Raw genomic sequence first — 27,593 nt, forward strand, 5'->3', positions numbered from 1 at the left:
ACATTAACTGACTGGAATTTAAATAAAAACTTAAAAAAATAAATAAAACCACTTACATAAAAAAAAGTTGTGGGAAAAAACATGTAACATAGAATTAGCCATTTTAACCACTTTCAAGTGTACAATTCAGTGGCATGAATCACATTCATAATATTGTACAACCATCATCATTATCTATTTCTAAAATATTTTATCACCCAAACAGAAACCATATCCATTATGTAGTAACTCTGCATTCTCAGCTCTCCTCAAGACTCTGGTAACCTTTAATCTATTTTCTGAATGACTTTGCTTATTCTAGATATTTCATACAAGTGGAATCACACAATATTTGTCTTTTTGTGTCTGACTTATTTCACTTAGCATAATATTTTCAAGGTTCATCCATGTTGTAGTGTGTGTCAGAATTACCTTTTTATGGCTGAATAATATTCTTAAACATATATATATATATATATATATATATATATATATATATATATGTATACACACACACACACACACACACACACACACACACACACACACACCACTCATCTGTTCATCAATTCATCTGTCGATGGATATTTGGGTTGTTGCTACCTTTTGGCTATTATGAATAATGTGGCAAGGAACACTGGCATCTAAGTATCTGAGTCTCTCTCTCTCTCTCTTTTTTTTAATGTTTATTTTTGAGAGAGAGAGAGAGAGAGAGAGAGAGAGAGAGAGAGAGAGCATGAGTGGGAGAGGGGTGAAGATAGAGGGAGACACAGAATCTGAAGCAGGCTCCAGGCTCTGAGCTGTCAGCACAGAGCCTGACGCAGGGCTCGAACTCACAGACTGCAAGATCATGACCTGAGCTGAAGTTGAACGCTCAACAGTCTGAGCCACCCTGGTGCCCCTGAGCCTCTCTTTTTAATTCGGTGGGTATATATTGGTGGTTCATATGGTAATTCTGTTTAGCTTTTTGAGGAACTGCCAATTGTTTTCCATAGTGGTTGCCCCATTTTACATGGCTTTTTGTAAAAAAAAAAAAGAAGGAAGGGAGAAGTGTTGGCAAAGATGTGAAGAAATTGTAACCCTCGTATGATGCTGGTGGGGATGCTCATGAATGGGATTAATGCCCTAATAAGAGAAGATCTAGAGAGATCTCTAGCCCCTTCCACCAAGTGAGGACACAGTGAGGAAGTACCAGTTATGAGCCCATAAGCTAGCCCTCACCAGAGGGTGACTGTGCTGTAACTTGATCCTGGACTTTCCAGGCTCCAAACCTGTGAGCAATAAATTTCTGTTGTATATAAGTTACCAGGTCTGTGGTGTTTCGTTATAGCAGACTGAATGGATTAAGATATCTAGGAAATAAATATGGGCTTCTTCCAGTGATGATAAACTATGTTGTTGGTAAGACACAAGGGACAGTTTATATTAAAAATGGTACAGCTGTTGGGCGCCTGGGTGGCTCAGTCAGTTGAGCCTCGGACTTCTGCTCAGGTCATGATCTCATGGTTCGTGGGTTCGAGCCCCGCATCGGGCTCTGTGCTGACAGCTTAGAGCCTGGAGCCTGCTTCGGATTCTGTGTCTCCCTCTCTGTCCCTCCCATGCTCATTCTCTGTCTCTCAAAAATAAATAAACATAAAAAAAAAATCGTACAGCTGTTTATTCTCTAGGATCCAGAGTTGAGTTATTCATTCCAATAGGAACTAGCTGCACTTCCTACTGTAGCCAAAAAGATTTGTTTGGATACAATAAAGCTAGCTTTGTAATTTATAACACACACACGCACACATACCTCATTACTTCCTTTGGTTTTCTGGCATATCCAAATTTGTGGTAAGAGTTTCAGTATGAGTTTTCTCTCCAGGCAGCAACAGGGCAGACATGCTTGTGCATGTGCTTGTGCTTGTGCACAAGGCATGCTTGTGCAGCCTTAAGGAACCCATTCAAAGTCACGTGAACCAGACACTTATCCTAAGGAGACACAAATAATTGCTGCCACTCTCACAAGGAGTACTTCTGTGTTGAAGAGTTTAGAAGATGGCACCAGAGTCCCTGGAGTTGTATTCTGAAGATCTGTTCAGGAAGGTGTGTTAGCAGGCTTCACCCTCTGGGGGACTCAATGGCAGGTAAGTAGAGCAGGAATGGCACAACAGCTTCTTCTGGGGGAAGGAGACCCTAACGCAGACTGGTGTAGAATGTACCAGAAGCTCGTTTATGTCAACCTTGTTTTAGGATCCAGCTTTACAAATAAACCTAAACAAACAAAATAACAGAAGGTGACTGCCATTGGATGGGACTTCTCCGAGTAGAAATGTATACACAAGGAAAGGGATTTAGATTCATATTTGTACCTTCCGTCTCTGGGCCTACTCTCATTTCTTACCCATATTAAGAGTCAACTTTTGACTATCACAATACCACAGTGCCTCTCTTCCTCTCCCAGTCCTCTCTCACTTTGTCATTTCACAGTTCATTACCACTTCCATTAGAGATAGTCAGGAAAGTGGAAGGAAGTGAAATTACAACTAAGCTATTTGGAACCTTTGATATTGAAAGGTTTAGGGAGATAGGACACCTAAACCACAGCCTGGAATGGAGTTTTTAAATTGACTGTGGATTCCAAGTGTTCAGGATCTTCCTCCTGCTTCTTTTATCCATCATTTCTGCAAATAGCTGATACTTGGGGGGTGGGGTAGGTGTGGAGGAATAGAAGACACAAAAAGCATTAACCATAAGGAAGAAAACTTAATAGATGCAACTATATTACCATGAAGAAAACCTTCTGTTCATAGAAAAAGATACATTAAAGCAAATAAAAGACAACTTACATACTGGAAAGTGAAATGTGCAGCTTACATATCCAATGGAAACATTAGTTTAATACAAAATATAGAAAGAACTCCTATAAATCAGTTAAAAAACAAACGAAAAAAGGAAAAAAACAAAAAACCTGAACAAACAGGAATTTCACAGAATGGGAACAAATATGGTCAACAAATATATGAAGAAATGCTCATCTTCATAGGTGATCAGAAAAATAAAAAGATCACACAGAGATAACATTTTATAACCATTTGATTGGCAAAATCCAGAAGTCTAACTTTACCAATTGCAAGAGAAGATAGGGATCTCATGTATTGCTGGTGGGAGTATAATTTGGTATAGCTTTAGAAAACAAGCTGGTGTTCCCCGTGGAGCTGAACACTCCCCTACTCTACTCCTAACTATCTGCCAACCTCTTGCCCGTGTGCACCACAGAATGTTCACAGCAGCCCATTCATAGAAATCTGGGGCCCAAGGTGATGAGAGGAAACAAATCCACTGTGGTTTAGTCACACAATGGAATATCATACAGTAGGAAAAATGAGGAAACTACAGGCCAACAACAGGGTGAACTTCAGCAACATGAAACTAAATGAAAAGAAAATCAACTCCCAGAAATGTACAAATAGTATGATCTCTTTTTCACAAAGTTCAAAACAAACAACTAAACTGTATATTCCTGAGGTATACATATATAATGTTGATAAAACTTAACAAAAAAATAATAAGGTGTGGACAAATATAATATTGTATGTTAATTATACTTTACTAAACCTCGGGGGGGAAAGCAGGAGGATGAGATGGGAAAGAAATTAGGTAGGGATATAATATTAAGATTCTGGTTCTTAGTTGGTGGTAGGCTTCAGGGAGTTTATTATTAAATTAAAAAATAAACACATTAGTGAATGAATAAATAAAAGATGAGTGTTTCACGTACCAATGAGCCTGTGTGTCCTAACTCAAAAATTCTGATGAACCCAAACCTGGGCATTTGAGGTCCAATAAGATAAAACAAAATAGAAGCAAGGAAAAATTAATGGATATCTACATGAACTTGTCTAAATGCGAAGCTACAGATGTAAGTCTTCAACGGCTCTTCCCTTGCGAAGGCCCTGTGAGAGCAGGGGCTGCGAGTGCTCAAGGACACAATCTGGAAGCTCTTCTGGTAAACTGCCTGTAGAGATCTCAGAGGGAAGGGACGTGCATTTCCCAGATAGCAGCAGCATGTTGGGGTTTCCTTCCCCATTTGAAATAAAAACTCAGGATTGTACCCAATTTTACATCCTTTTTCTTAAATTGTGCAAGCTTTAGGTACCACAAAACCTAGCTCCTGTGCTGGTAATCCACTGACATAAGCACGTCACAAGGTACAAGGGCCTAAGGTGGTCTCTCCCTCCAACCTACTTGGCCTCCTTCCCAGAGGGAACCACTGTCTGTGTGGCATTCCTGAAGATTTATGCAGCACAGGTGTATACAGATCTTTTCCCCTCACTGCCATGTATTACTTTTTATTTTGAAATGGCAAGCTGACAGAAAAACTGTGAGACTAGTACAAAGAATGATCTCCTCCGGAACCACTGGAGACTAACTTGTCAAAATGTGGGTAAAATGATGATATATGAAGTTATTCATATTATTTTTATTTTTATTTATTTATTTATTTTTCAACGTTTTTTATTTATTTTTGGGACAGAGAGAGACAGAGCATGAACGGGGGAGGGGCAGAGAGAGAGGGAGACACAGATCGGAAACAGGCTCCAGGCTCTGAGCCATCAGCCCGGAGCCCGACGCGGGGCTCGAACCCACGGACCGCGAGATCATGACCTGGCTGAAGTCGGACGCCCAACCGACTGCGCCACCCAGGCGCCCCTGAAGTTATTCATATTATATCTAAGAGCAAAAGACTGGGAAAACATTCATGTCCAAGATTTCCAATTCCAACCCACAGAGCTCATTCTAGTTTTCTCTCCTTCTATACCTGGAAATGCCTTCTCTGACAGTGAGGAACCTAGCTCCCATCTCAGCTGCCAGCCTATATAGATGCCACCGTCCCCCGTGGGCTCTGACACCCCATGTGGAGCTGTGCCTTACCCTACTTGGGCTCTGACATCCTCCACCAGACACTTGCCTATGTGGACACCCTCCTCACTCCACTCAGGCTCTGACATGGTACTTGGGCCATCACAGCCATGGGTCGCTGTGGCCTCCAGGTCAATCCCAAGCCTACCATGCCTACTCTACCTAATTGGTTTTGAGGTAAATTATTCAGGAAGGAAGAAAAGAAAGGGCAAAAGGGAAAGAGGAAGAAAAGGGGAAGAGAATGAAAGGGTCTCTCTACATTTTTCATACTAATGATAACATACAACATTCACTGTCCTACATTTGTGGTTTTCATTCAACATGTTGAGATAGCTCCATAATTAAGGAATTTCCTTATTCTTATTTATGGCATCACGATATTCCACAGAATTTTTTATGGCATACTCAGTATGGTTGTTTAACCATATTTATGGTTTAACTCATTTAACTCATATTGATGGATATCTGTTTGGCCAATCTTGCTACTCCAAATAACTTTACACGAGTAATGTAATTACTGTGACAGCACAGCAACTTCTACATTGTAATTTTGCACACTTTAGTGGCATAAAGTCCTGGAAATGGGTGAGAGAGTACATGACTTTGTAGTCTGGATACATTTTGATAAGTAGCTTTCTACCAGTAGTGTATAAGAATACCTTTAACTTATGTTTTGCATGACAGGGACTTGAGAATTTCTGAGCATTTGTGGATTATAAAACCAAAGCAAAGCAAAAATAAAAAACAGCCTCCAAAACCTCAAACACAAAACCCAAAATAGTCCAAACCAAACTGAACCAAACCCAAAAAAGAGATAATGATAGCTTCTTACTTGTTGCCTCTGAGTACACGGTCTTCTCATCCACACTTCGGATATTACAAGAAAGAAACAATTTCCTTCCTTCAACTTTATCAACTTGACTATTTATCACAACAACAGAACCAAGGGGGATAGGCCTGCAGAAGAAAAAAGGGAGACAAAATTAGTTTTTATCAGATTTATGTAACACTGAGATGACCAAGTGCTTGTGAAGGGTGGCAGTCTGTAATAACTGGTATCATGTGCGACCAACCACATCAGATAAAACACCCCTTTATCTGGGATGACCCCAGCGGCTGTCCACAGCCCCTCCCTCCTGAGTGTCACTGACTTCAGGTGGCAACTGGGCACCTGGGCCTAAGCTGTTCTCGAGGTTAGGTTCAGAGAGGCCACCAGGGATTCAGGCTGTCACTTCTGAAGACCCACGGCAAAGTCTGAAGGGAGCTGAAATCCTTTAAAGAAGTGAAAATGGGACCATGGGATGGTCCCATCAGCTTCTCTCATTTTCACCCAATTCCCTTTAGAGTGACTATCACTAGAAAGACATCCAATAAAAAATTGCCGGTAACAGCTTAATGTACTAAGCCAGCGCTGTACAAGAGAACTTTCTGTGGTGATAGACGTGTTCCACCTCTGAGCTGTTAATAGAGCAGCCACAGCTACTGCGATGAACCATGTTCATCATTTGCAATAGCCAAGTGGTGGAAAAAAACCAAATATCCACTAGTGGATGAATGGATAAACAAAATGTGGCATATACATACAATGGAATATTTAGCCTTAAGAAAGAAAAAAATCTGTCACATGCTACATCATGGACGAACCCTGAGGACATTTTGCTAAGTGAAACAAGCCAGTCATAAGAAGAGAAATACTGTATGATTCCACTTACATGAAGTAACTAAAGTAGTCAAATTTATAGAAACAGAAAGTAGAATGGTGGTTGCCAGGGGGTGTGGGGATGGGAAAATAGGGAGTTACTATTTAATGGGTATAGAGTCTCAGTTTTGTAAGACGGAAAAGTTCTTAAGATTTGTTTCACAACAATATGAATATACATCACACTACTCAAAAATGTATTTTTTTAATTTTATTTTTATCTTTTTTTAAAAAAAATTTTTTTTAATGTTTATTTTTGAGACAGAGAGAGACAGAGCATGAATGGGAGAAGGGCAGAGAGAGAGGGAGACACAGAATCGGAAGCAGGCTCCAGGCTCTGAGCCATCAGCCCAGAGCCCAATGCGGGGCTCGAACTCACGAACCATGAGATCGTGACCTGAGCCAAAGTCAGACGCTCAACCGACTGAGCCACCCAGGCGCCCCTAATTTTATTTTTAAATTTTATTTTTTTAAAATGTTTTATTTTTGAGAGAGAGAGAGGGAGAAAGAAAGAGAGAGGGAGAAAGAGAGAGAGAGAAACAGAGCATGAGCTGGAGAGCAGCAGAGAGAGAGGGAGACACAGAATCCTAAGCAGGCTCCAGGCTGATTTGTCAGCACAGAGCCCGACGTGGGGCTCGAACCCACAAACCACGAGATCATGACCTGAGCCGAAGTTGGACGCTTAACTGACTGAGCCACCCAGGCACCCCTCAAAAAAAGTATTTTAAAAATGTAAGGCACAAAACCTGTTCAATCTAAAATACCACTATGAACTCCTATCCTTTATTAAACATTAAATACTTTCCAGCTGTGACACAGAAATGGCCCAGCAGCAAGGTTATCTTGCCCACCATGAGAACACATCTAATATTTTCCTAGGCTTTAGCACTATTCTCCATTAAAAAGAAATCCGTAATCTTTGTAGAGCAGCTATTCCATGTCTTGACACAGACATGCCTTGTTGTTGCAAAAGTAATGATAGTAACAATGTTAAAAATAAGAAGCAGCCAACATTTACTATTTGTTATGTCACCAGATACTGTCCTAGGTGCTTTACATGAATTAGTTTATGGCTCATAATGACCCTATATAGTATATTATCAACCTCTAAGTCACCTGTCCAAGGTCACACAGCTAGTAAGTGGCAAAATGGGCATTTGAACCTGCTCCAAAGTCTGTCCTCTTAACCAGTACATTATATGGTCTCTCTGGAGACAAAAGTACTTAAAAATATATCTGGATAGAAATGAAAGGACAGGAGTCCGTCTAAAGAGACTCCTAACAGGCCAAATGCAATTTAAGCACAGAAAAGAGGGTGATAATTATAACTAACTATGTTATGGAAAGCCAGGAGTCCCTAATGATTCTCAAAAGAGGGAAAAGTTAACAAAAGAATTATAAAACTATAGCTATAATTCAAAAATAAGGATGGTTATGAGAGGATAAGTTTAACTTTTTAAGCATACAGAGAACAGTGCTGACAAGTAAGTGTTTCTTTTACACAGTATATGTCTGTCTCACATGTATTTTACTCTATGAAAGGACATTGCAGACACAGAGTAAGGGGTGTATATAGGTCAGGTTTGGAGAGGCTGCATTCAAAGAATTATGTTTACACACTCACGGCATAAACAATCTGGTAGTTTTTCTGAGTTGTACGGGAAGATCTATAAAGGATTCCTACATTCAACAAGTGCCTTAGTTGAAGGTACTTACGAATCTGCGTGAACTGAGGGCAGGCGAAGACTTGGACAGCCCTCATCATGCCCATCAGAGCTACTATGGTTTATGCTCCCTCAAAGTGTGTGACATGCAGGTGAGCTGACATGCGAAAACATCTATATACGTTCGGTAGATTTACATTCAGGGACAAATGCCATTTGAGACAATCTCCGTAAGAACCCTCACTAACCCTTTCCCCTACAGTCAGAGAACTGTCAGGAAGCCAAACAATTCAAGAAAATGCAGGAATTGTACCCTTAACAGAAAGGACTGATGACAGAAAATAACCAGCTAGAAGGAAGGCAAATGTCTTGCCCAGCTGGAAGAAAACTCATGTCCTTGTCTCCTGGGAGATGGAGCCTGCCAATTAAATGAGATGCACTTAATTGTAGGTAAGCCATAAACCAAAGCAGAAAAAAATACAATGAAGATACAATGGACTTGGATACCAAAAAGGAGAAGTAGTAGGTTACAAGAAAAAGTGTAGGTCCGCAAAGTCCTCTGACATGGTAAGGAAATCTTGATGCCAACAGGGGCTTGGCTTCATGAACTCAGGCATGTACACCGAATGCCTTCAAAGGAAAAATCCTGACCCACCAAGAATGTCCAGGATGACTGCCCAGAACCTACAAGTTCAGTTAACTGAAATGGTTCTGCCAGGGTCTGACACCATTACTGGATGCCTAATGAGCTTAATAAGTATACTAACCTGAGGGAAATAGAAATGTTGACATCCTAAAGAAATTAAGCTCACAATGAAAAATTTTTAATAAGTATAGGTGAAATAATAAGTTTTATGATCACTGAGATAATTGTGTTCATGGCAAAAAACCCACATTAAGGGAAAACCCCAATATTGGGCTTGTTATTTTATTTACTGAAGTATTTAGTACAATTTGATTGTTTTTTCTTTCTTTCTTCTTTTTCTCTTTCTTTCTTTCTTTCTTTCTTTCTTTCTTTCTTTCTTTCTTTCTTTCTTTCTCTTTCTTTCCTTCCTTCCTTCCTTCCTTCCTTCCTTCCTTCCTTCCTTCCTTCCTCCCTCCCTCCCTCCCTCCCTCCCTCCCTCCCTCTCTCCCTTCCTTCTTTCTTTCGAGGGTGGGAGAGAAGAGAGGGAGAGAGAGAGAATCCCAAGCAGGCTCCGTGCTGTCAGCAGAGCCCGATGTGGAGCTCGAACTCACAAATCGTGAGATCATGACTGAGCTGAGATCAAGAGTCAGACACTTAACCAACTGAGCCACCCAGGTCCCCCTGATTATTTTATTATTATTTTTTTAATGTTTATTTATTTTTGAGAGATAGTGTGTATGTGCGAGCGGGGGAAGGGCAGAGAGAGAGAGAGAGGGAGACAGGATCCAAAGCGGTCTCCATGATGACAGCAGAGAGCCCAATGTGGGGCTCAAACTCAAAGAGCCGCAAGATCATGACCTCAGCCAAAGTTGGACACTTAACCGACTGAGCCACCCAGGTGCCCCCCCAAATTTTATTTATTTATTTTGAGAGAGAGAGAGAGAGAGAGAGTGAGCAAGCAGGGGAGGAAGGGGCAGAGAGGGAAAAAGAATCCCAAGCAGGCTCTGAGCTGTCAGCATGGACATTCAACCCACTGAGCCACCCAGGCGCCCCACTACTGACTTTAAATTTTTTTTTTTTTTCAACGTTTATTTATTTTTGGGACAGAGAGAGACAGAGCATGAACGGGGGAGGGGCAGAGAGAGAGGGAGACACAGAATCGGAAACAGGCTCCAGGCTCTGAGCCAACAGCCCAGAGCCCGACGCGGGGCTCGAACCCACGGACCGCGAGATCGTGACCTGGCTGAAGTCGGACGCTTAACCGACTGCGCCACCCAGGCGCCCCAGCCCACTACTGACTTTAAATGGAAGTGTTGTGTGGAACGTCCAGGGAGTCTCCTAAAAAAGGAGATGGCTCTTCTGCCCTCCCTCAATCCTGCTGTCAGGACATGTGATGACTCTTGGTGCCACTCTGTAATGTGAAAAGGTGAGCTGGAAGGAGACTGCGTCTCTGGGAACCAGGGAGATTGCCATACCAGCCCAGAAAGCCTTCCTCTGGACTCCTTTATGTGATACATTTCTACCTTAAGTCATTTTTATTTTGAAGTTACTATTATGGCAGCTGAGGAGGGAGAAATTAAAGCAGCTGGCCTCCGATTCTTTCACATCTGTGTATGTGTGTGCACATGCAGGCCTGTGTATGTGTATGTGTGAGGTGGAGAGCAGACAGAAACCCTCCAGGGAAAAGGCGATAAATGACATTGTCTAGTTTTTTCAACTGGGCCTCCAGGAAACTGGCAAACTATAGCCCCACTAGCCAGCTGCCTGTTTTTGTAAATAAAGGGTTTTTTTTTTTTTAATTTTTAAAAAAATGTTTGAGAGAGAGGGAGAGAGCGAGAGATCGCACACATTTTATTTTTTTAGATGTTTATTTATTTTGAGAGAGCATGCTTATTGAGAGAGAGAGAGAGAGACAGAGAGAGAGACAGAGAGAATCCCAAGTAGGCTCCTGCTGTCAGCACAGAGACTGATGCAGGGCTCGATCTTACAAACTGTGAGATCATGACCTGAACTGAGATCAAGAATTGGACGCCTAACTGACTGAGCCACCCAGGCGCCCCTGTAAATAGTTTTACTGGAACACAGCTATATTCATTTATGTATTTATGTATTGTCTATGGCTGTTTTTGTTTTGCAATGGCACAGTTGAGAAGTTATGTTAGAGACAGTACGGACTGCAAAACAAAATATTTACAGAAAAACTTTTGCTGCCCCAGAAATTAAGTGAAAAAAGCACCTAGGAGGAAGTGCCCTTTTCTGTAGAATACCTCACTAAGGATTACTTACATTAAGTAAACCCATAGTCTACAAGGCATGGCTTCCTGATGATGGCCACACAAACCAGACAACTCTCTGGGGTAGAAAACGGAGATGTTCTGTATCTTAAATGCCCCCCACTGTGCAAATCAATAACCCATAAAACCTCATTTGGAGACCTCATCTACTGAATTGTTCTTAAACTCTGTTTTGCCTTGTTGCTCTTTCGCTCTTCCTATGCAAGTTTCCACACTGTTTTGTTAACTGTAGGTGTGTCGCTGTAGGAACAAAGAATTAAGGAAGACCATGCTGGGCTTTATTTCTGATGGATACCAAACTCATCCTGTTGCCTGCTCTTTTATTTCTGTGTGAAGTTATACAGCTTGGATGTTCTGTTAGGCAGTGGATCCTGGTGCTCCACTCAGATCCCCTTCAATCCTTTTCTCACCTTTGTTTTTGTTGTTTGGTTATTTTTGCCTAGAAACTGCTTTGCTCAAACACAGAAAGCCCGAAGTGCTTGGAATTTTGGTCCCCAGGACAGCCCTCATCGTAGGACTGATGTGTGACAGAGTTCCCTCAAGGTAGGAACAATTCAGAGGCACACAGTTCACTCCAGAGCCCCTTGGATGATCAGGCTGAAGCTGCCCTTTGCAGGACTTTGACAACAGCCCAGCCTGGTTGGCTTCTTCCTTTACCCTGTTTGTTCTGTTCCTCCCACTCCTGTGCTAGTCTCCCCTGGGACCACTTTTATCATTGCACACAAATCTTTGTCTCAGGGTCTGCCACTGGGGAGCCTGACCCATGACATCTAAAAAGCAGAGAATACGCAGGAATTTACCTTTTAAAACTGATGTTGAGGCTGGCAGTCATGGCAATTCCTACGGCTACTACAGCACACGTACCAAGAGTAGCATCAATCATGGTTGCAATGGCACCTCCGTGAAGGAATCTAGTTACAACAGAGAAAGAGAAAGTTCTCAAAAGGTCTAAAAACAGAGCCTCTCAGGAGAAATTATCCAAGAACATCTCCATATAATTTACTTATGAAAGGTCCACTTCGTCCATGTTCAATGAGCTGAATGTCAAATAATATCCATGTCCCCAGCATTTTTGGTCATAACATAATAGCATAGTATTGGTAATACACCAGAACTTAATGGTAATCAGAGCACAATCAAGCAGAAAGCTAAATTATAATGTAAGATATTTATGTTTTTATTTAACTGCACACATCACTGTTTAACAATGTAAGAAAGGTAGATAAACAGAAACAAAGAAAAATAAAAAATTGAAGGCCTATAATCCCACCATCTAGTGACAAACTGCTGTAAACATGTTAACGATACTCTCAAATTATACTCTATTGTTCTGTCCCATGAGTTTGTGATTTAATAATTATAAACATCTTTCCATGTCAATAAATATGTATCTACATTGCCACTGTAATGTCTTTAGTGTAGTCTATGGATATATGTGGATACTATAAGTTAATAATCTTTCAGATCCAGACTTCTACTGATCTATGGGATGTTATCTGTCATTCTTACCCAGGTGCTCCTTGCAGGTAGGGACCTCCTTGAAATATGCAAACTGTCCTGTCTTCAACACAATTATGGAACATTGCATATTCAAAGCCCAGGCCTTCCTCAAGGCTTCTGGGAAAGAGCTGGGCCTGTGACAGTTTTTCTTTCATTAGCTTTGTGTCTGTAGGGAAACGAAGTGGATGGGCATATGAGAAACAGGTATAAGGAAGATGCCATGGCAGAGCTAAGCACCTGTACCTTGCAAGAACCACAGGTTAATGGAGGACTGATTACAATGTCAACCGGGTACAAAATTATAAGGGAATGGGAGTGTCCCACAGAAACAGAATATAGGATCTTTGCCCATGTGGAATTAACAGTCTAACTGGGGACACAGTAAACATAAATGAAATCAAAACCAAACACTTACACATGGCAATCAGGAAAAACAGTATATAAATGCTGAGGGTATACTAAATGAAACAGTAAATAAGATATAGACAAAAAGTCTTCCTAGAATAAGTATGCCTTAAATGGGATTTAAAGAAAATGAATAGTGTAACAGTAGGGAGGTTTTCCTTGCAGATGGGAGTTCAGCTTCAGTAAAGGAAAGTTACCATACTGAATCAAACTCAGATCCAGTTCAGCCCAATATTCTGTGTGACTAGGACTCTAAGCCCCAAAATTCAGGGTTAGAACCTTTAAAGTTCATGAAATCAAATTTGTGAGTTGTAATCAGACTTTGAGAAAACGAGCAGGGGAGGGGCAGAGAGAATCCCAAGCAGGCTCTGACACGGGGCTTGAACCCACGAACTGTGAGATCATGACCTGAGCTGAAATCAAGAGCCAGACACTTAACAGACTGAGCCACCCAGGTGCCCCTGAAAGCTGTTCTAAAGGTAGGGTGTGTTTATCCTTACACATCTATGTTAAGATTTAATTCCCCCAACTCTTAGCTTTCTTTCTTGGTTCATCATGATTTGCCACACATAACACTAAGTTTCTTTTATTGTTACTGAATTTACATTTACCAACTTGGAAAAAGATAGGAGATGTGAAGATTTAGGAGAAGTGGGGAGAATGGCTTTTATTTAGGCCATGAACATCCCAGGGGCGGGGAAGGTGCCTGGTCTTCTAGACTCTGTACACTCAATAAGAGGCATACACTGCATATGCGCACACTATATGCACTCTAGGGATTTCTGAGAAAATTAAGGGAGAAAGAGTTACAAGTGAGGACCAGTATCATAGGAGATGGGAGAATTTAGTTTTGGCCTTGAACTTGTTCCTTCCTCCACACTTTAACCATACAGTGAGGAGATAAACCTCAATGATCTCTGAGATCCTTCCAGCTCTGACATTCTGGAACTTCCAGATAAGCACCAAAATCTTCTAATTTTTTACACAGGCATTCAAAATTCCTGATCTAGATTACTAAACCTTGAGGTTATCTCATAAAAAATGAGAAAAATAAAGGTGGTGAAATAAGTTTGTTAGAAATGCAGACTCTTAGACTCTACTCCTGAAATACTGAAGCAGTCTGCATTTTTGTTTTTTTTTAATTTTTTTTTTTTCAACGTTTATTTATTTTTGGGACAGAGAGAGACAGAGCATGAACGGGGGAGGGGCAGAGAGAGAGGGAGACACAGAATCGGAAACAGGCTCCAGGCTCTGAGCCATCAGCCCAGAGCCTGACGCGGGGCTCGAACTCACGGACCGCGAGATCGTGACCTGGCTGAAGTCGGACGCTTAACCGACTGCGCCACCCAGGCGCCCCGGGCAGTCTGCATTTTAACAAGACTCTCAGGTGCATCACATTCATGTTCAAATCTGAGGCACTGGCCGCTTACAACATGGGACAACAATGATGATAGCAGAGGAGTGGCATCCGGATCTCAGCTGTCAGGACAGAGGCTGCTTCAGATCCTCTGTCTCCCTCTCTCTGCCGTTCCTCCGCTAATGCTCTAAAAAATGAATAAACATTCATGAAAACAAAAAAAAGAAAAAAATACCAAAACATTAATTGCTAATAAGTCCAAGTTTACCTACTTGTGGCCTCTTATTACAGAGTTAGCCAAACATATTGGAGTCTGTTAGTAAACATGTCCTGTGCCACACTGAAAAACTGCACTATGAGGAAGCATATGCTTATAGAAATCATAAAATGTATTCATAAATTTGCCAATCTACACCATGATGGCATCACACAGTTCACAATTGCTTACTTTTTCATTTTCACTAGAAATTAAGGTTTTAATAGGTTGAGAATTCTAACATAGGGGCACCTACGGTGACTCAGTCAGTTAAGTGTCTGACTTTGGCTCAGGTCATGATCTCATGGTTCGTGAATTCAAGCCCCATGTTGGGCTCTGTGCTGACAGCTCAGAGCCTGGAGCCTGCTTTGGATTCTGTTTCCTTCTCTCTCTGCCCTTCCCCCTCTCACACTCTGTCTCTGTCTCTCTCAAAATAAATAAACATTAAAAAAAATTTTTTTTTAATTTTAATGTCCTTAAAAATACTAGAAATAATAAGGGAAATAACTGTATTCAAAGAAAGTAGGATGTATTTTTGGTAAGAAAAGGTTATGATGTATGGAGATGGGTTTTTGTTAAGGAAACAAAAGAATAATTTTGTCCGCAAGCAAAATAACTAGTTCTTTCAGAATGATAAGAGGAGAATAAAGGGCAAACTAAGTAGATGAAGTTGGAGAGGAGAGAGGGAGAATCTTACCTTGTGTGATCAAGGTGGCTAACACTGAATGAATTTTTATAAAAGTTTTTTTAAATAAGTTTTACTTACTTACCTGCTTACTTATTTTTGAGAGAGAGAGAGACAGAGAGCGTGTGTGCACAGGTGGGAGAGGAGCAGGGGAGGGGTCAGGGAGGAGAGGGTCTGAAGTGGGCTCTGCATGGACAGCAATGGGTAGCAGAGAGCCTGATGTGAGGCTTGAACTCACGAACTGAACCATGAGGTCATGACCTGAGCTGAAGGCAGATGCTTAACCGACTGAGCTACCCGGGCGCCCCTAATATAAGTTTTAATAGACTATCAGCACAAAATTAAAATTTAACAATCTTTCATCTGTTAAAAGGACGTTTTTAAAATTTTTTTGAAGGTTTATTTATTTTTGAGAGAGAGAGAGAGACAGAGCATGAGCGGGGGAGGGTCAGAGACAGAGGGAGACAGAATCTGAAGCAGGCTCCAGGCTCTGAGCTGTCAGCACAGAGCCTGACTCCGGCCCAAACCCACGAGCCAAGCAGTAAGTTCATGTCCTGAGCCGAAGCCAGATGCTCAACTGACTGAGCCACTCAGGTGCCCCACTCCACTCTTGATAAGACATTGTGAAAAGTTTTTCTTTACCTTTTAAGTAATCTGCCCAGAAAGTAAAAATTTTTTATCTTACCAAAATAATTTCCTGTGTTTTGTGTTGTCTTTTTCAGGTCTTTGATCACTTAAGATACGGAGTCTTCTTCTCTATTAAAAGATCTAAGTTTTTGTTTTGTTTTTACAACTATGTACTTTTCTGGTTTGCCTTTGACAACTTTTAATCATCACTCTGGCTAAATGAATAAGTATTGTTCCACATTGATCTATTTGATAAGATACTCTAAAACTTTTGATATTTGACCAAACCAAACCAAAGTTTAAATCAAGTCTTTGAACTCAGACGAACTCTGGGATTTCCCAGCAGGTCCCCAGAACACCTTCTAAAGAAGAGATGTTGAACTATTTCAAGTGTATGAAATTTCTAATAATCTGGTATGTCCTGGCATAATGTTATCAGTCATAATTCTAGTTATCTTAAAATCTATGTCACAGAAATAACCACATTTCCTTGTCATTTGCATTAGAAAGAACTCTCATTAGATCTTTAACCATGGCTATTTTTTAGTCTTTTCGTCATTTACAGACAGTTGTTTTATTCTGATGATTTTGTAAAAGTGCTTTGTCTTCTAAGAGATTCAAGAAAAAGACTCTGACAAGTACAGGTTTCTGATAACTTTAAGATCACACCACTGAACTGGGTAAGAATTTCCAGAACTCTAGTGGAAAATTCAATTCATAAAGCTGTCAAGATCAAGCAAAACAAGAATTACAAGGGACTGAATGAGTTGATGAAGATATATAGAACTGAAATATTTATCTTTCTCCTATCTGATCCCACCAGAATTGGAAACTCTTATTGAGTGTTCTTATTTTCATAGTAATCTATTTATTTGGAGATAATCTGTTCCTTATAATAGACACAGATAAGACCAAACAGTTTCAAGGATTAAGGCTGACTTTATGGAGTCAATAAAACCTCCTTCAGAAAACTGCCTGGTATTTTGCTTGCTGGGTTCCTAGCATTACAGGTGGGTAAAGATGGTCGCTTCCTGGCAGCCTGAGGAACTGCAGAATATTTGGGGGACCGTGAAAGAAGAAGAATCCACTCAAATTCATATGTATTATAGGCAAAGACAGTGAGTGGCTTTTAAAAGTCCAATCTGGGATTCCTTATTAAAAGTAAACACTCCAAAAAAACCTATGTGGCCAATCACAATTCTTACAGCACCTGTGTAAATAATCAGGTCATATTTAATGAGACTAGATTTATTTTGCAATCAAACTAGTCTTACTGTGATTATTTCTGGTACAAATGGGTGACTGTAGGGGCGTTAAGTGTCCGACTTCAGCTCAGGTCATGGTCTCGTGGTTCATGGGTTCTGCCCCCACCCCCCGTCGGGCTCTGTGCTGACAGCTCAGAGCTTGGAGCCTGCTTCGGATTCTGTGTCTCCCTCTCTCTCTGGCCCTCCCCAACTTGCACTCTGTCTCTTTCAAAAATAAATAAACTTTAAAACAAACAAACAAACAAACAAAAACCAAATGGGTGATTGTAGAGAGAAAAAGTATATTTCCATACCACACTTTTGCGGATATCAGGTCCCAGTGCTATTAACTGTCTTTGGCGGTTCTGTTATCTATCTGCAAATTTACTTGGATTCTAAATTCTTCTAGTTTCCTCAAATATCCAATTCCGACCCTCCAAACTAATGTTTCTAATTTTCTCCCACCCTTCTGACTTGGAATCACTAAGAACAAAACAACTTTTCCTGAAGCCCTGCAAACTGAAGCTGAACTGCTTTGATAGAAACTTCACAGAAATCACAATGGCTCACCTGTGGATAGTGCTTTGCCTGTTGCAGTTTGGCTGCTCAGAGGGTTCATACCTGATGACATCACCAGAGATAGTCAAACTGCAAACCAGGAAAATGAGACTGCTGAAGGACTTTCAACCACCTCAACCTTCCTAATTGATTAAGTTCTTCTTTCCAGCTTATCTTTGAACTCAGGCAAAAAGCCCTCTGGGCAAAGTATCCCATGATGGGAACCAAAACTATCCCCTCAAGCAATAAGGACTGCCCTGAGGCAGCCAGAACCCCCCCCCCCCCAATCTGTGATTGACCCCAAGATAATGACATCTGACCTTTACTGCCCACAGGCATGTACCTGAAGGTTCAGAAGAGAAGTTGACCAACATAAAGCCATTTTGGGTTTTAGGTTGACTCTTAAAAGTTAGCAGGTCATAAAAAAAGTTATAGCCCATTGACAAGTACTTGAGACAGGCAGAGTGACCTTCCTCAAGAAGCTTAGCTGCCTTGATGTTAATTAATACTTCGCTAGAGGCAACAGGCAACCTTAGCTTGACATTAGTCTGACCTCCAGGGTCCTGTAAAAGTTCCTTAGGAAATTTTCTTTCTCTCCGCTTCCCCCCTGTCCCCCAAGATATATGTTAGCAATCATCCTCCAAGCATATGACCCCTGATATACATCTGAAGGGTCTCATGACAGAGTTTTTATTGGACAGTAATAAATGACCTTCTCCTAACAGCAGCTAGCCCCTCAAGGTCTTGGAAACCTTGCTTCCAAATTCCTTAGAGATTTACTGCTATCCCTAACCCCTTCCTAACTTGAAAGTATACAATCAGCCATTCCTTGAAACCCTAATGAAGCTCTTTCTGCCTATGGGTCCGGCCCTGTGCTTTAATAAAACCACCCTTTTTGGGGGCACCTGTGTGGCTCAATGAGTTAAGTGTCCAACTTTGGCTCAGGTCATGATCTCACTGAAGCCTGCTTTGGATTCTGTATCTCCCTCTGTCTCTCTGCCCCTCCCCAGCTTGTGCTCTCTCTCTCAAAAATAAATAAACTTTTTTTAAAAAATTAAAAATAAAATAAAATAAAACCACCCTTTTTGCACCAAAGATGCCTTAAGAATTCTTTCTTGACTGTTCACTCCTGAACCCCAACATTTTCACATCAGTAACCAGTGCCTTCTGTTCTGTTTTATACTGACACTTAAATATTCTTTATGAGAGAGTGGCTGTTCCTACCAGGAAAATAGATTTTGATGTCTTCAGTCCTTTGAGTAAATTTACTTTTATATGAAGGCAAATGTTTCCAAGAGCCGTCTTCACTTTTTTTCATGAACTGGTCAAAGAGAAGTCTCATGTCCTCATTCCAACTGGGGTTGGGGAGAGAAAGGTCCATATGAATGACCTCAGAAGAAAATGACCTCTAAAAAAGAGAGAGGAGAAAATGAAGAACAATGGGAGGTGCACTCTATTTCATAACATATTGTATTTTCCGAGACTATAACTTGCTGCTTCTCCTCTTCCCAGAAAACTGTCATTTTAGAGTGAAATCATATTTCAAGTATCACCTGGTCCAACCTCCTTGAGAGGAGGTGACTGAGGGTGAATGATGTGCTCAATATCACCCAACTACCTACTAGCAGAGCAGCATTATTCCCAGGTCTGTGGATTCCTTTTTTAAAAAAACCTTAAGCACAAGTGAGCCAGGAACTGGAGATAAAGTGATGAAGGACACACATCCTCCATGTAAAAAGTGTCATCAGTAGGGTATGCAGGGAGCCAGAGCACAGGAAAAGCGTTTATCTCAGATGGGTGGGGGGTGGGGGGGGGGTGGGCATGGTTCAGGGACTTGAATCTTGATTAGACAAACAGAAATTAGCAAACTAGAAAGGGTATTGTAGGCAAGGGAAAACTGTATGCAAAATCAAGGAGGCATGACATAGTTTTGAGGGGCCTTAGGACAACCATATGAAGTAGGTACTAATTATTATCCCCATTTTACAGATGATGAAACTAAGGCCTAAAAGAAGCCTGGCTTTGTTTCAGTGCAAGGGGAGGAGCATGGCTACAGAAACGTGTGGGGAATAAGCTTAGAAATTCCCTGGACTTATACCAATGCATTAACAAGGCATAAAGAAGTACAAAGCCAAAGGATGCTTGGGTAAATAAGACTACTACCCCAAGAGAGACAGGGGAGTGCAAAGGCACCCAGACTAGGCCCCCAATACAAAGGTATATGAGGTAAGCAAGACTAGGTGTTCAGGGCAAAAATGTCCCCCAATTTAGTACTATAGCAGAAAGCTGCTTTCACAGGAGGAAAGGACCAAGCTAGGTAAACAGGTAAATTGGGCTATAGACCGCTATGCTGTAGGTGAAGCTGCCCAGAGCGGAGATGATTAACAAAAGAAAGGTGCCTTGTTAACTCTGAGGTCACTTGTCCTACCTGTCTCATCCCCTAGGCTAGCTAATGCTGGAAGCCCAGCTATCCTAGCCTGATGGCAAGGCCCTTGCTGTGGATGGATTGGGACTATGAGGCAGCCCACAGACAGTGAAGCTTCTTGTACTCCCACTTTTAGGTAATTTGGCCTTAATAAAAGTACCTGGGGTATTGTCTGTGGGGGAATTGCCCTCGACAGGCCCCCTGGGAAAAGAACTATTAGAAAAGAAAAATAGGTTCCTCAAGGAAATTGTGCGGCCCCACATTTAGCCCTTGCTACTCCTTGTGAAGACTCCTCTACCTAAAGGAAGAACAGCCTCATACATTTGCCAGCATAGGGACATATGAATTTAAAAGCCCCACTCCAGCAACTAAGGAGTGTTATCTACGGGCACAAGTTACTCTAACCCCTACGCCCACTTGGCCCCCAGGAGGCATTTCAGATGATGATTGAACCTAGTCAGTTAAAGTACAGAATGGTTCATTAGTTCCTAGGTACACTGTCCCTCTGAGAATGTATAAGGCGTGGGTTCCTAAGGTCCTTTTGGCCCCCTCCTGGCACCTTGGACCAAGGCAAACACTTTTGTTCCTCAAACCACAAAAGGTTCAGGGAAACAACTAAGAGGTCATGTCCCTGTAACTCTTCCACTTGAGGTGTTGAGAGATAGATGACCTTCCGTGAAAATAGCAAAGCAAATGCTTTACAGATTATAGATAAATGTAGATACATAATGAAAATAATGTAAGAAATTAATCAATAAGCAAAGGGCAGGAGGGAACATTATGAGAAAATAACCATGTTATTTCTTAAAGGTTGATTAGACATAGGAACATTTTTAGAATTAGGTAATGTTAGAAAAACTAGATGATGTATGCTACAAGGAAATCACTAGCAAATATAATGCTATGTTTGCCACAATAAATCAGCCAGTTCAACACAGCAGTTCAACTGCTGTTGTTTGTGTCCATTATTTTTGGTTTTTTATTTTAGTTTTATTTTCACTTTTTTGCCGATGCCGTTCATCCTTCGGGAATCCCTGGACCTGCTGGAGCTGGACTCCGGCAAGCTAAGATAAACAAAGGTGGTGCCTCATGTCCACTGTAAACAACCTTCTGCCTGGCGTTAGGATTTTGTTTTGTATTAACCCAAACCCCTAACCCCGAATACCTTCAAGACCCCCTTTCCCTCACGTCCTCCAGTTAATGTTCAGTTTCATTGTTTCTTTGTGCATGTCCATCACCATGTTTGTAAGCCTTCTGATCCTAATAAAAATGGGGCAAGGACCCTTATTTGGGGCTCTTGTCTTTTCCCAGACATTAGCCATCTCTCGCATTTTAATCCTGTGTCCCGCTCACTTGCTAGACAAGAGAGAACTTTAGCCTTAGAGTCTACGACAGAAACAGGCTTGGCTGTGAGAAACTTCCACACTAAGCTAGCTAGTTGGCCTGAACTGATCTGTATCTGCAGTACTCCAAAATGACAAGATGTGATCTGGTCATCATATGAAAGATAGTGGGAAGGACCAAGACTGGATCTGAGGACCCTGCGTGGAGGATTTTAGAGGTAACCCAAGTGAAAAATTATGAATGCATGAGGCAGAACTTGGTGGTCATTTTGATAAGGAGAAAGGGAAGAGGAAAAACACAAGCACCCACCCCCAGTTTCTGAATTGTGCAACACAGTGAGTGACAGAAACAATTACCAAGAAAGAGATATAAAGAGGAGGAGGAGGTTGGGGGGACAGGTGCTTGGGTTCATAGTAACCACAGCTTCCACCCATGCTATTTCTCTGCAGCACTGAGCAACACTAACACTCCTGTGCCCAAGAAGCAAGTGGAATGGTGCAGAGGCCCTGGAAGGGGACAAAGTGTGACTTAACTAAGAGGAGCAGGACAAAGCAAAGGCACCAGAAAGGAAAATTGGTTCTTTTGACTTTGGCAGAAATCTTGGAACATTTAAGATCACAGAAGCTATCAGCTCTGTGGCATTAGACTTCCAGCCACCTATGTCCATTCAGATTGAATGGATCTACAACACTAGGACAACACCCTGAAACCAAAACAGCAAGGCTGTGCTAATGACAGGAGAAGCAGCCGACCAGACTTCTGCTGACACCTCGCTGGCTCTCATCCTGGCCGATGGGGACACTATAGGTGGCCTGTCTCAAAAACTCTACAGAATTAAAAACGTCTTGGCTGAACAGAAAAAGCATCAACTTCACAGAGGAAATGTGAGCAGGATCAGACTGCTCCACTCCCTGGCCCAAGATTTGTACCTTTATTTTTTCCTTATGGCTTTGAATTCACTCATCTTTAGAACCCAGCTCAGAAAATTTGGGAAAGAAAAAACAATTTTAAAAAATCCACCCATTACCTATTATATATCTTAAGAAAAACAATGTTAAAATTTTGATGTCTCTCTACCAACTTTTGTTAAATGTAATCTTTCTTAATAAACTTGTAATTTCAGTAAGAGATTTTTTTTTCTGCCTCACCACTTAAAAGTATTTAGTGCCCACTTTCTCATGTCCTTAATCTCAACTATCACCATTTTCAACAGCAGAAAATAGTCCTTTAAACTAATTAACTTAGCCATTTAAAGTGTTACCAGGGGCCTGTTTCCGATTCTGTGTCTCCCTCTCTCTCTGCCCCTCCCCCGTTCATGCTCTGTCTCTCTCTGTCCCAAAAATAAATAAAAACGTTGAAAAAAAAAATTAAAAAATAAATAAATAAATAAAGTGTTACCAGGGGCACCTGGGTGGCTCACTTGGTTAAGCATCTGACTTTGGTTCGGCTCAGGTCATGATCTCGTTGGACTCTGTGCTGACAGCTTGGAGCCTGCTTCAGATTCTGTGTGTGTGTCTCTCTCTGACCCTTCCCTGCTCACACTCTCTCTTTCTCTTTCTCAAAAATAAACAAACATTAAAAACATTTAAAAACAAACAAAAATAAAACTGTTTCCAATTTTTTACTGCTTTAAATGAAAATGTTCATTAGAACATTATGAAAATAGCTTTTTCTCTATTTTGGATTATTTCCTTAGAATCCAGTCTCAATCACATGGCTTTTAAAGTACATGAATTCTGGGGGCATCTGGGTGGCTCAATTGGTTGGTTAAGCAACCAACTCTTGATTTTGGCTCAGGACATGATCTCAAGGTTCATTAGTTCTTGCCCCATGTTGGGCTCTGTGCTGACAGGACAGGGCCTGCTTGAGATTCTTTCTCCTTTTTCTGTCCCTCCCCTGCTTGCAAGGGCACACACACGCACACACACACACATACACTCTCTCTCTCTCTTTCTCTCTCTCAAAAAAATTAAAGCACATGAATTCTGGAAATAACTAACAGATACAAGTAATCACAGATAAAATATGTACTGACCAACATATATCAGTTGAAAGGTAGAATAGAATGTGTAGGATATGGCCCATCCCTAGGTCTCATCTTAAACAGGCAACTGTAGGATAGATCAGTCCCAGCATCCTTTTAAGGACCAGGGTGATAGAGATAACTCAAGAATGACTCCGTTGGCTGTGGGCTCTCCTACCTGATTTCAACTTTGAAAGTGTGGGATTCAACTAAATGCAGTGACTTTTTAAAATCTGCTATACACTTGGCTCTATGCCAGCAACTGGTTAAGACAAAGAGAGAAGACTTAGGCTCTGCCCTCAAGTGCTTGCAGCCTCGGATGTGAAAAATACCCTAACAGAGGTACATACAGACATAGGAGGGACACTCAGGGAAAACTTCAAAAAGATGAGGACTGATGGAGTGATCTCTAAAGGATACAAAGTTCACTAAGGAGAGAAGGGGAATGTTGCACCAAGCAAAGGTGTAGAGAGATGACACAACCGTGTGACACCTTGGGGGCACTGCCAGGATTTCAGTCTTCATGGATGTAAGGTGCAAAGAGAATAGCAGCCAGATGTGGACTGCAAGGTGGAAGATGAAACACATCACAGAGGCTCTTTGGCCTTAACACAGGGCTTAGATTTCACCTGCTAGGTCAATGTTTCCAAAGGCCAAAATGAAAGATGATTTTAGGTGGCACAAGGACAATGACTTATGTATTTTTAAATGCATATTATCAAAGGACATAAATAACACATCACACTTGTGACTTCATAAGTTATTCCTCAGGATAAAGCTCATTAAAGAAAGGTAGTCTTTATGGGAATGCAAGCTGGTGCAGCCACTCTGAAAAACAGTATGGAGGTTCCTCAAAAAACTAAAAATAGAACTACCCTACGACCCAGCAATTGCACTACTAGGCGTTTACCCATAGGATACAGGTGTGCTGTTTTGAAGGGACACATGCACCCCCATGTTTATAGCAGCACTATCAACAATAGCCAAAGCATGCAAAGAGCCCAAATGTCCATCGATAGATGAATGCATAAAGAAGATGTGGTATACATGTACAATGGAGTATTACCTGGCAATCAAAAAGAATGAAATCTTGCCATTTGCAACTACGTGGATGGAACTGGAGGATATTATGCTAGGTGAAATTAATCAGAGAAAGACAAAAATCATATGACTTCACTCGTATGAGGACTTTAAGAGACAAAACAGATGAACATGAGGGAAGGGAAACAAAAATAATATAAAAACAGGGAGGGGGACAAAACATAAGAGACTCATAAATATGGAGAACAAACTGAGGGGCACTGGAGGGGTTGTGGGAGGGGGGATGGGCTAAATGGGTAAGGGCACTAAGGAACCTACTCCTGAAATCATTGTTGCACTACATGCTAATTTGGATGTAAAATAAAAAATAAATAAGAAAAAGAAAAGAAAGGTAGTCTTTAAAAAATCATGAAGGTGGCATTTGAATGATAAAACACCTTTTTCCACTATGGGGAGCCTTACAAAGTTTTAAGCAAAGCAGTAACATGAATTTAGGTTTCAAAAACCTCTCTCTGTTGTAAAGGATGAATTCCAAGGTGAGAAGAACGGCCCGGAAAGCAGTTAAAAGACTGACGCCAAGATCCAGGTGAGATATGATTAGAAGTTGAACTAGGTGGAGAGAAATGAAAAAAAAAAAAAAGATTTAAAAGATACTGGGAACAAGGAACGTGGAGAGAGACTGATCATGGGGAAAGAGAAGTAGGAGAGCCTTGGATGATGCAATCTGCTTTGCAGATTAGGGTGGGAAGAAGAAAGGAGGTTTTTGTTAGTGTTTGTGTGTGTGTTAGGAGGGGGAAGTGTAGAAGTGGATCTATTAATTTTAGTTACAGGCATGTTGAGTTTAGGTCCTCAGATGAACAGTGTGATGTGAGAAATAAAAACAATGAAAGCTTCAGTTCAAGGGGGTGAAAACTAAGAGATACCTGATGTAAAGTCACTTGTAAATTTTCAGCACAGACTGTATACATGAGGGATAAATGTTAGGGACAAACATTACCTTTTGTAGCCCTTGGAAGAGGAAAAGTCTTACTTGATCTTTGGTAATATATTTTTCAGGTGGGGCTTGTTACCTGAAGTTATGACTTTTTTTTTTAAAGTAATCTCTACACCCAACATAGAGCTAGAGTTCACCACCCAAGATCAAGAGTTGCATGCTCTACTGATTGAGCCAGCCTGGTGCCCCAAGTTACGACTTCTTTTTAATATGTCTCCTTTTAAGATTCAGTTACTGAACAGAAAGAAAAGACTCACAAAGCCTATAAATACTACTATTAAATATTCTCAACACAGATTACAAGGCACCGACTAATTAAAGAAAGGAATTTATCTTTGTTGTTGTGAGAGGGGCACTGGACATTATCTTTTCCCAAGTGAAAGATGGTATTGGGTTAATAACCAATCTGCACATTATTCCTTTTTTTTTGTTTGTTTGTTAATTTGAGAGAGAGTGAGAGAGTGCACATGAACAGGGGAGACAGGCAGAGGGAGAGACAGAGAATCCTAAGCAGGCTTCATGCCCAGCATGGAGCCCTATGCAGAGCTTGATACCACACCCTGGGATCATTACCTGAGCAAAAATCAAGAGTCCCACACTCAACCACTGAGCCACCAGGAACCTTCGCCCACGTTATTCTTTAAAAGGTACAAGAAAGAGCTCAATACAGAGCTGTTCCCTCCTCTATGTTCCTTTAGTACTTCATTTTAGCATACAGTACATTTAAAAAAAAATGTTTTATTTATTTTTGGGAGAGAGCTCACAAAGAGAGCTGCGAGCAGCGGCGGGGCAGAGAGAGAGGGAGACAGAGGACCCCAAGCGGGCTCCCCGATGACAGCAGTGAGCCCCACTTGGGGCTTGAACTCACAAACCGTTAGATCATGACCTGAGCTGAACAGAGGCTCAACCTACTGAGCCACCCAGTTGCGCCAGTACATTTTTTTTTTTAATTTTACAATCTCATCTTTTTCTCCCAAAACTCTCTCAACTGAGAGAGTTTTACTTGTCATAAAGACATCATCAGACTAATGCCTTGCATATTGTTGGGGCTTAATTAATATTAATTGACTATGTCAGTGAAGCAAAACATAGGAACACCAGAACAAGCAATATTACCTCATTTTAATCTTACAACAACCTCACCAAAAGTGACAAACTGGTTTGAGGATACAATTTTCCGTCAAGCAGAGACGATTAGGATGAACCTCTAGGGAGAGACACTGCTCTTCTTGCGACCCTACAATGTGACGGTCAAGAGCCGGAGTGCTAAGTCAGACTCCAGCTCCACCAGGCGCCTGCTGTGACCTTGCCCGAACCATGACCCCTTCTTTATTGGTCATCAGTAGCAGCGGGATTTCCCGACCTAATGACCAGAATCCAGCATACAGCACGCTGCTTCATACCGGAGTCCCCTCCCTGTCCCTCTCCGTCTTTGAACCTCAGGACTTTAAGTAAGCGACCCCTGCTAAAAATAAAACCGACGCCTCTGGGGCTGACGTTAGCGTTTACTCTACGGTCAGCGGGCTGATCAACAGTCCGGCGCAGTCGTCCTCACCGGGTCACCCCTGACGCAGCCTGGCTTGGCCGCCCGCTCCCGCCGCCCGGCTCCGGGATTCACCCGCGGCGACCACGGGTCCTTCGCCGGCAGAGGCGCAACTCCGGGCGGGCCGCGCAGAACCGCAAGCGTGCGCAGTCGTGAGACGCAGCTCCGCAGCATGGCTCCGACAGCGACCAAGGCTCGGGTCCGGATTAGTGCTGGGCCCCCTGCAAGCCAGCTCCTCCCCAGTCACCGAAGGGGCACGTGACCCCGGCGCGCGCCTTGAGGCGGGCGGGGCAGCGGCCTTTGATTTCGTTAGACTCTGCGCCCCTACGGGGGCAGCCAGCCTTAACCACTTCCCCGCCCGCCAGAGCGCTGGGGCGCAGAGGAGCTAGGCCGGCCTCCCGCGCTAGGCCCGGGAGGCGGGGAGAACGGGC

At 41.8% G+C, this 27,593-nt stretch overlaps 2 protein-coding genes across 2 annotated transcripts in view; one reads left to right on the forward strand and one right to left on the reverse strand.

Moving 5' to 3' along the window:
- RIIAD1 (regulatory subunit of type II PKA R-subunit domain containing 1) overlaps positions 1-27,593 on the forward strand; it is a 223,653-nt gene that overhangs the window by 135,261 nt on the left and 60,799 nt on the right. The gene's annotated exons all lie outside the window — the stretch shown is intronic.
- On the reverse strand, positions 692-27,579 carry THEM4 (thioesterase superfamily member 4). Its single transcript, XM_025928439.2, has 6 exons — positions 27,175-27,579; positions 19,017-19,200; positions 12,670-12,826; positions 11,961-12,071; positions 5,711-5,835; positions 692-2,229 (listed from the first exon to the last, which is right to left on the reverse strand). The coding sequence occupies exons 1-6, from the start codon at positions 27,334-27,336 to the stop codon at positions 2,189-2,191; spliced, it is 780 nt and encodes a 259-aa protein (XP_025784224.2). The 5' UTR covers positions 27,337-27,579; the 3' UTR covers positions 692-2,188.

This window comes from Puma concolor, chromosome C1 (assembly GCF_028749965.1).
Source record: "Puma concolor isolate L17-30 chromosome C1, mPumCon1.1.hap2, whole genome shotgun sequence".
NCBI classification, from domain to species: domain Eukaryota; kingdom Metazoa; phylum Chordata; class Mammalia; order Carnivora; family Felidae; genus Puma; species Puma concolor.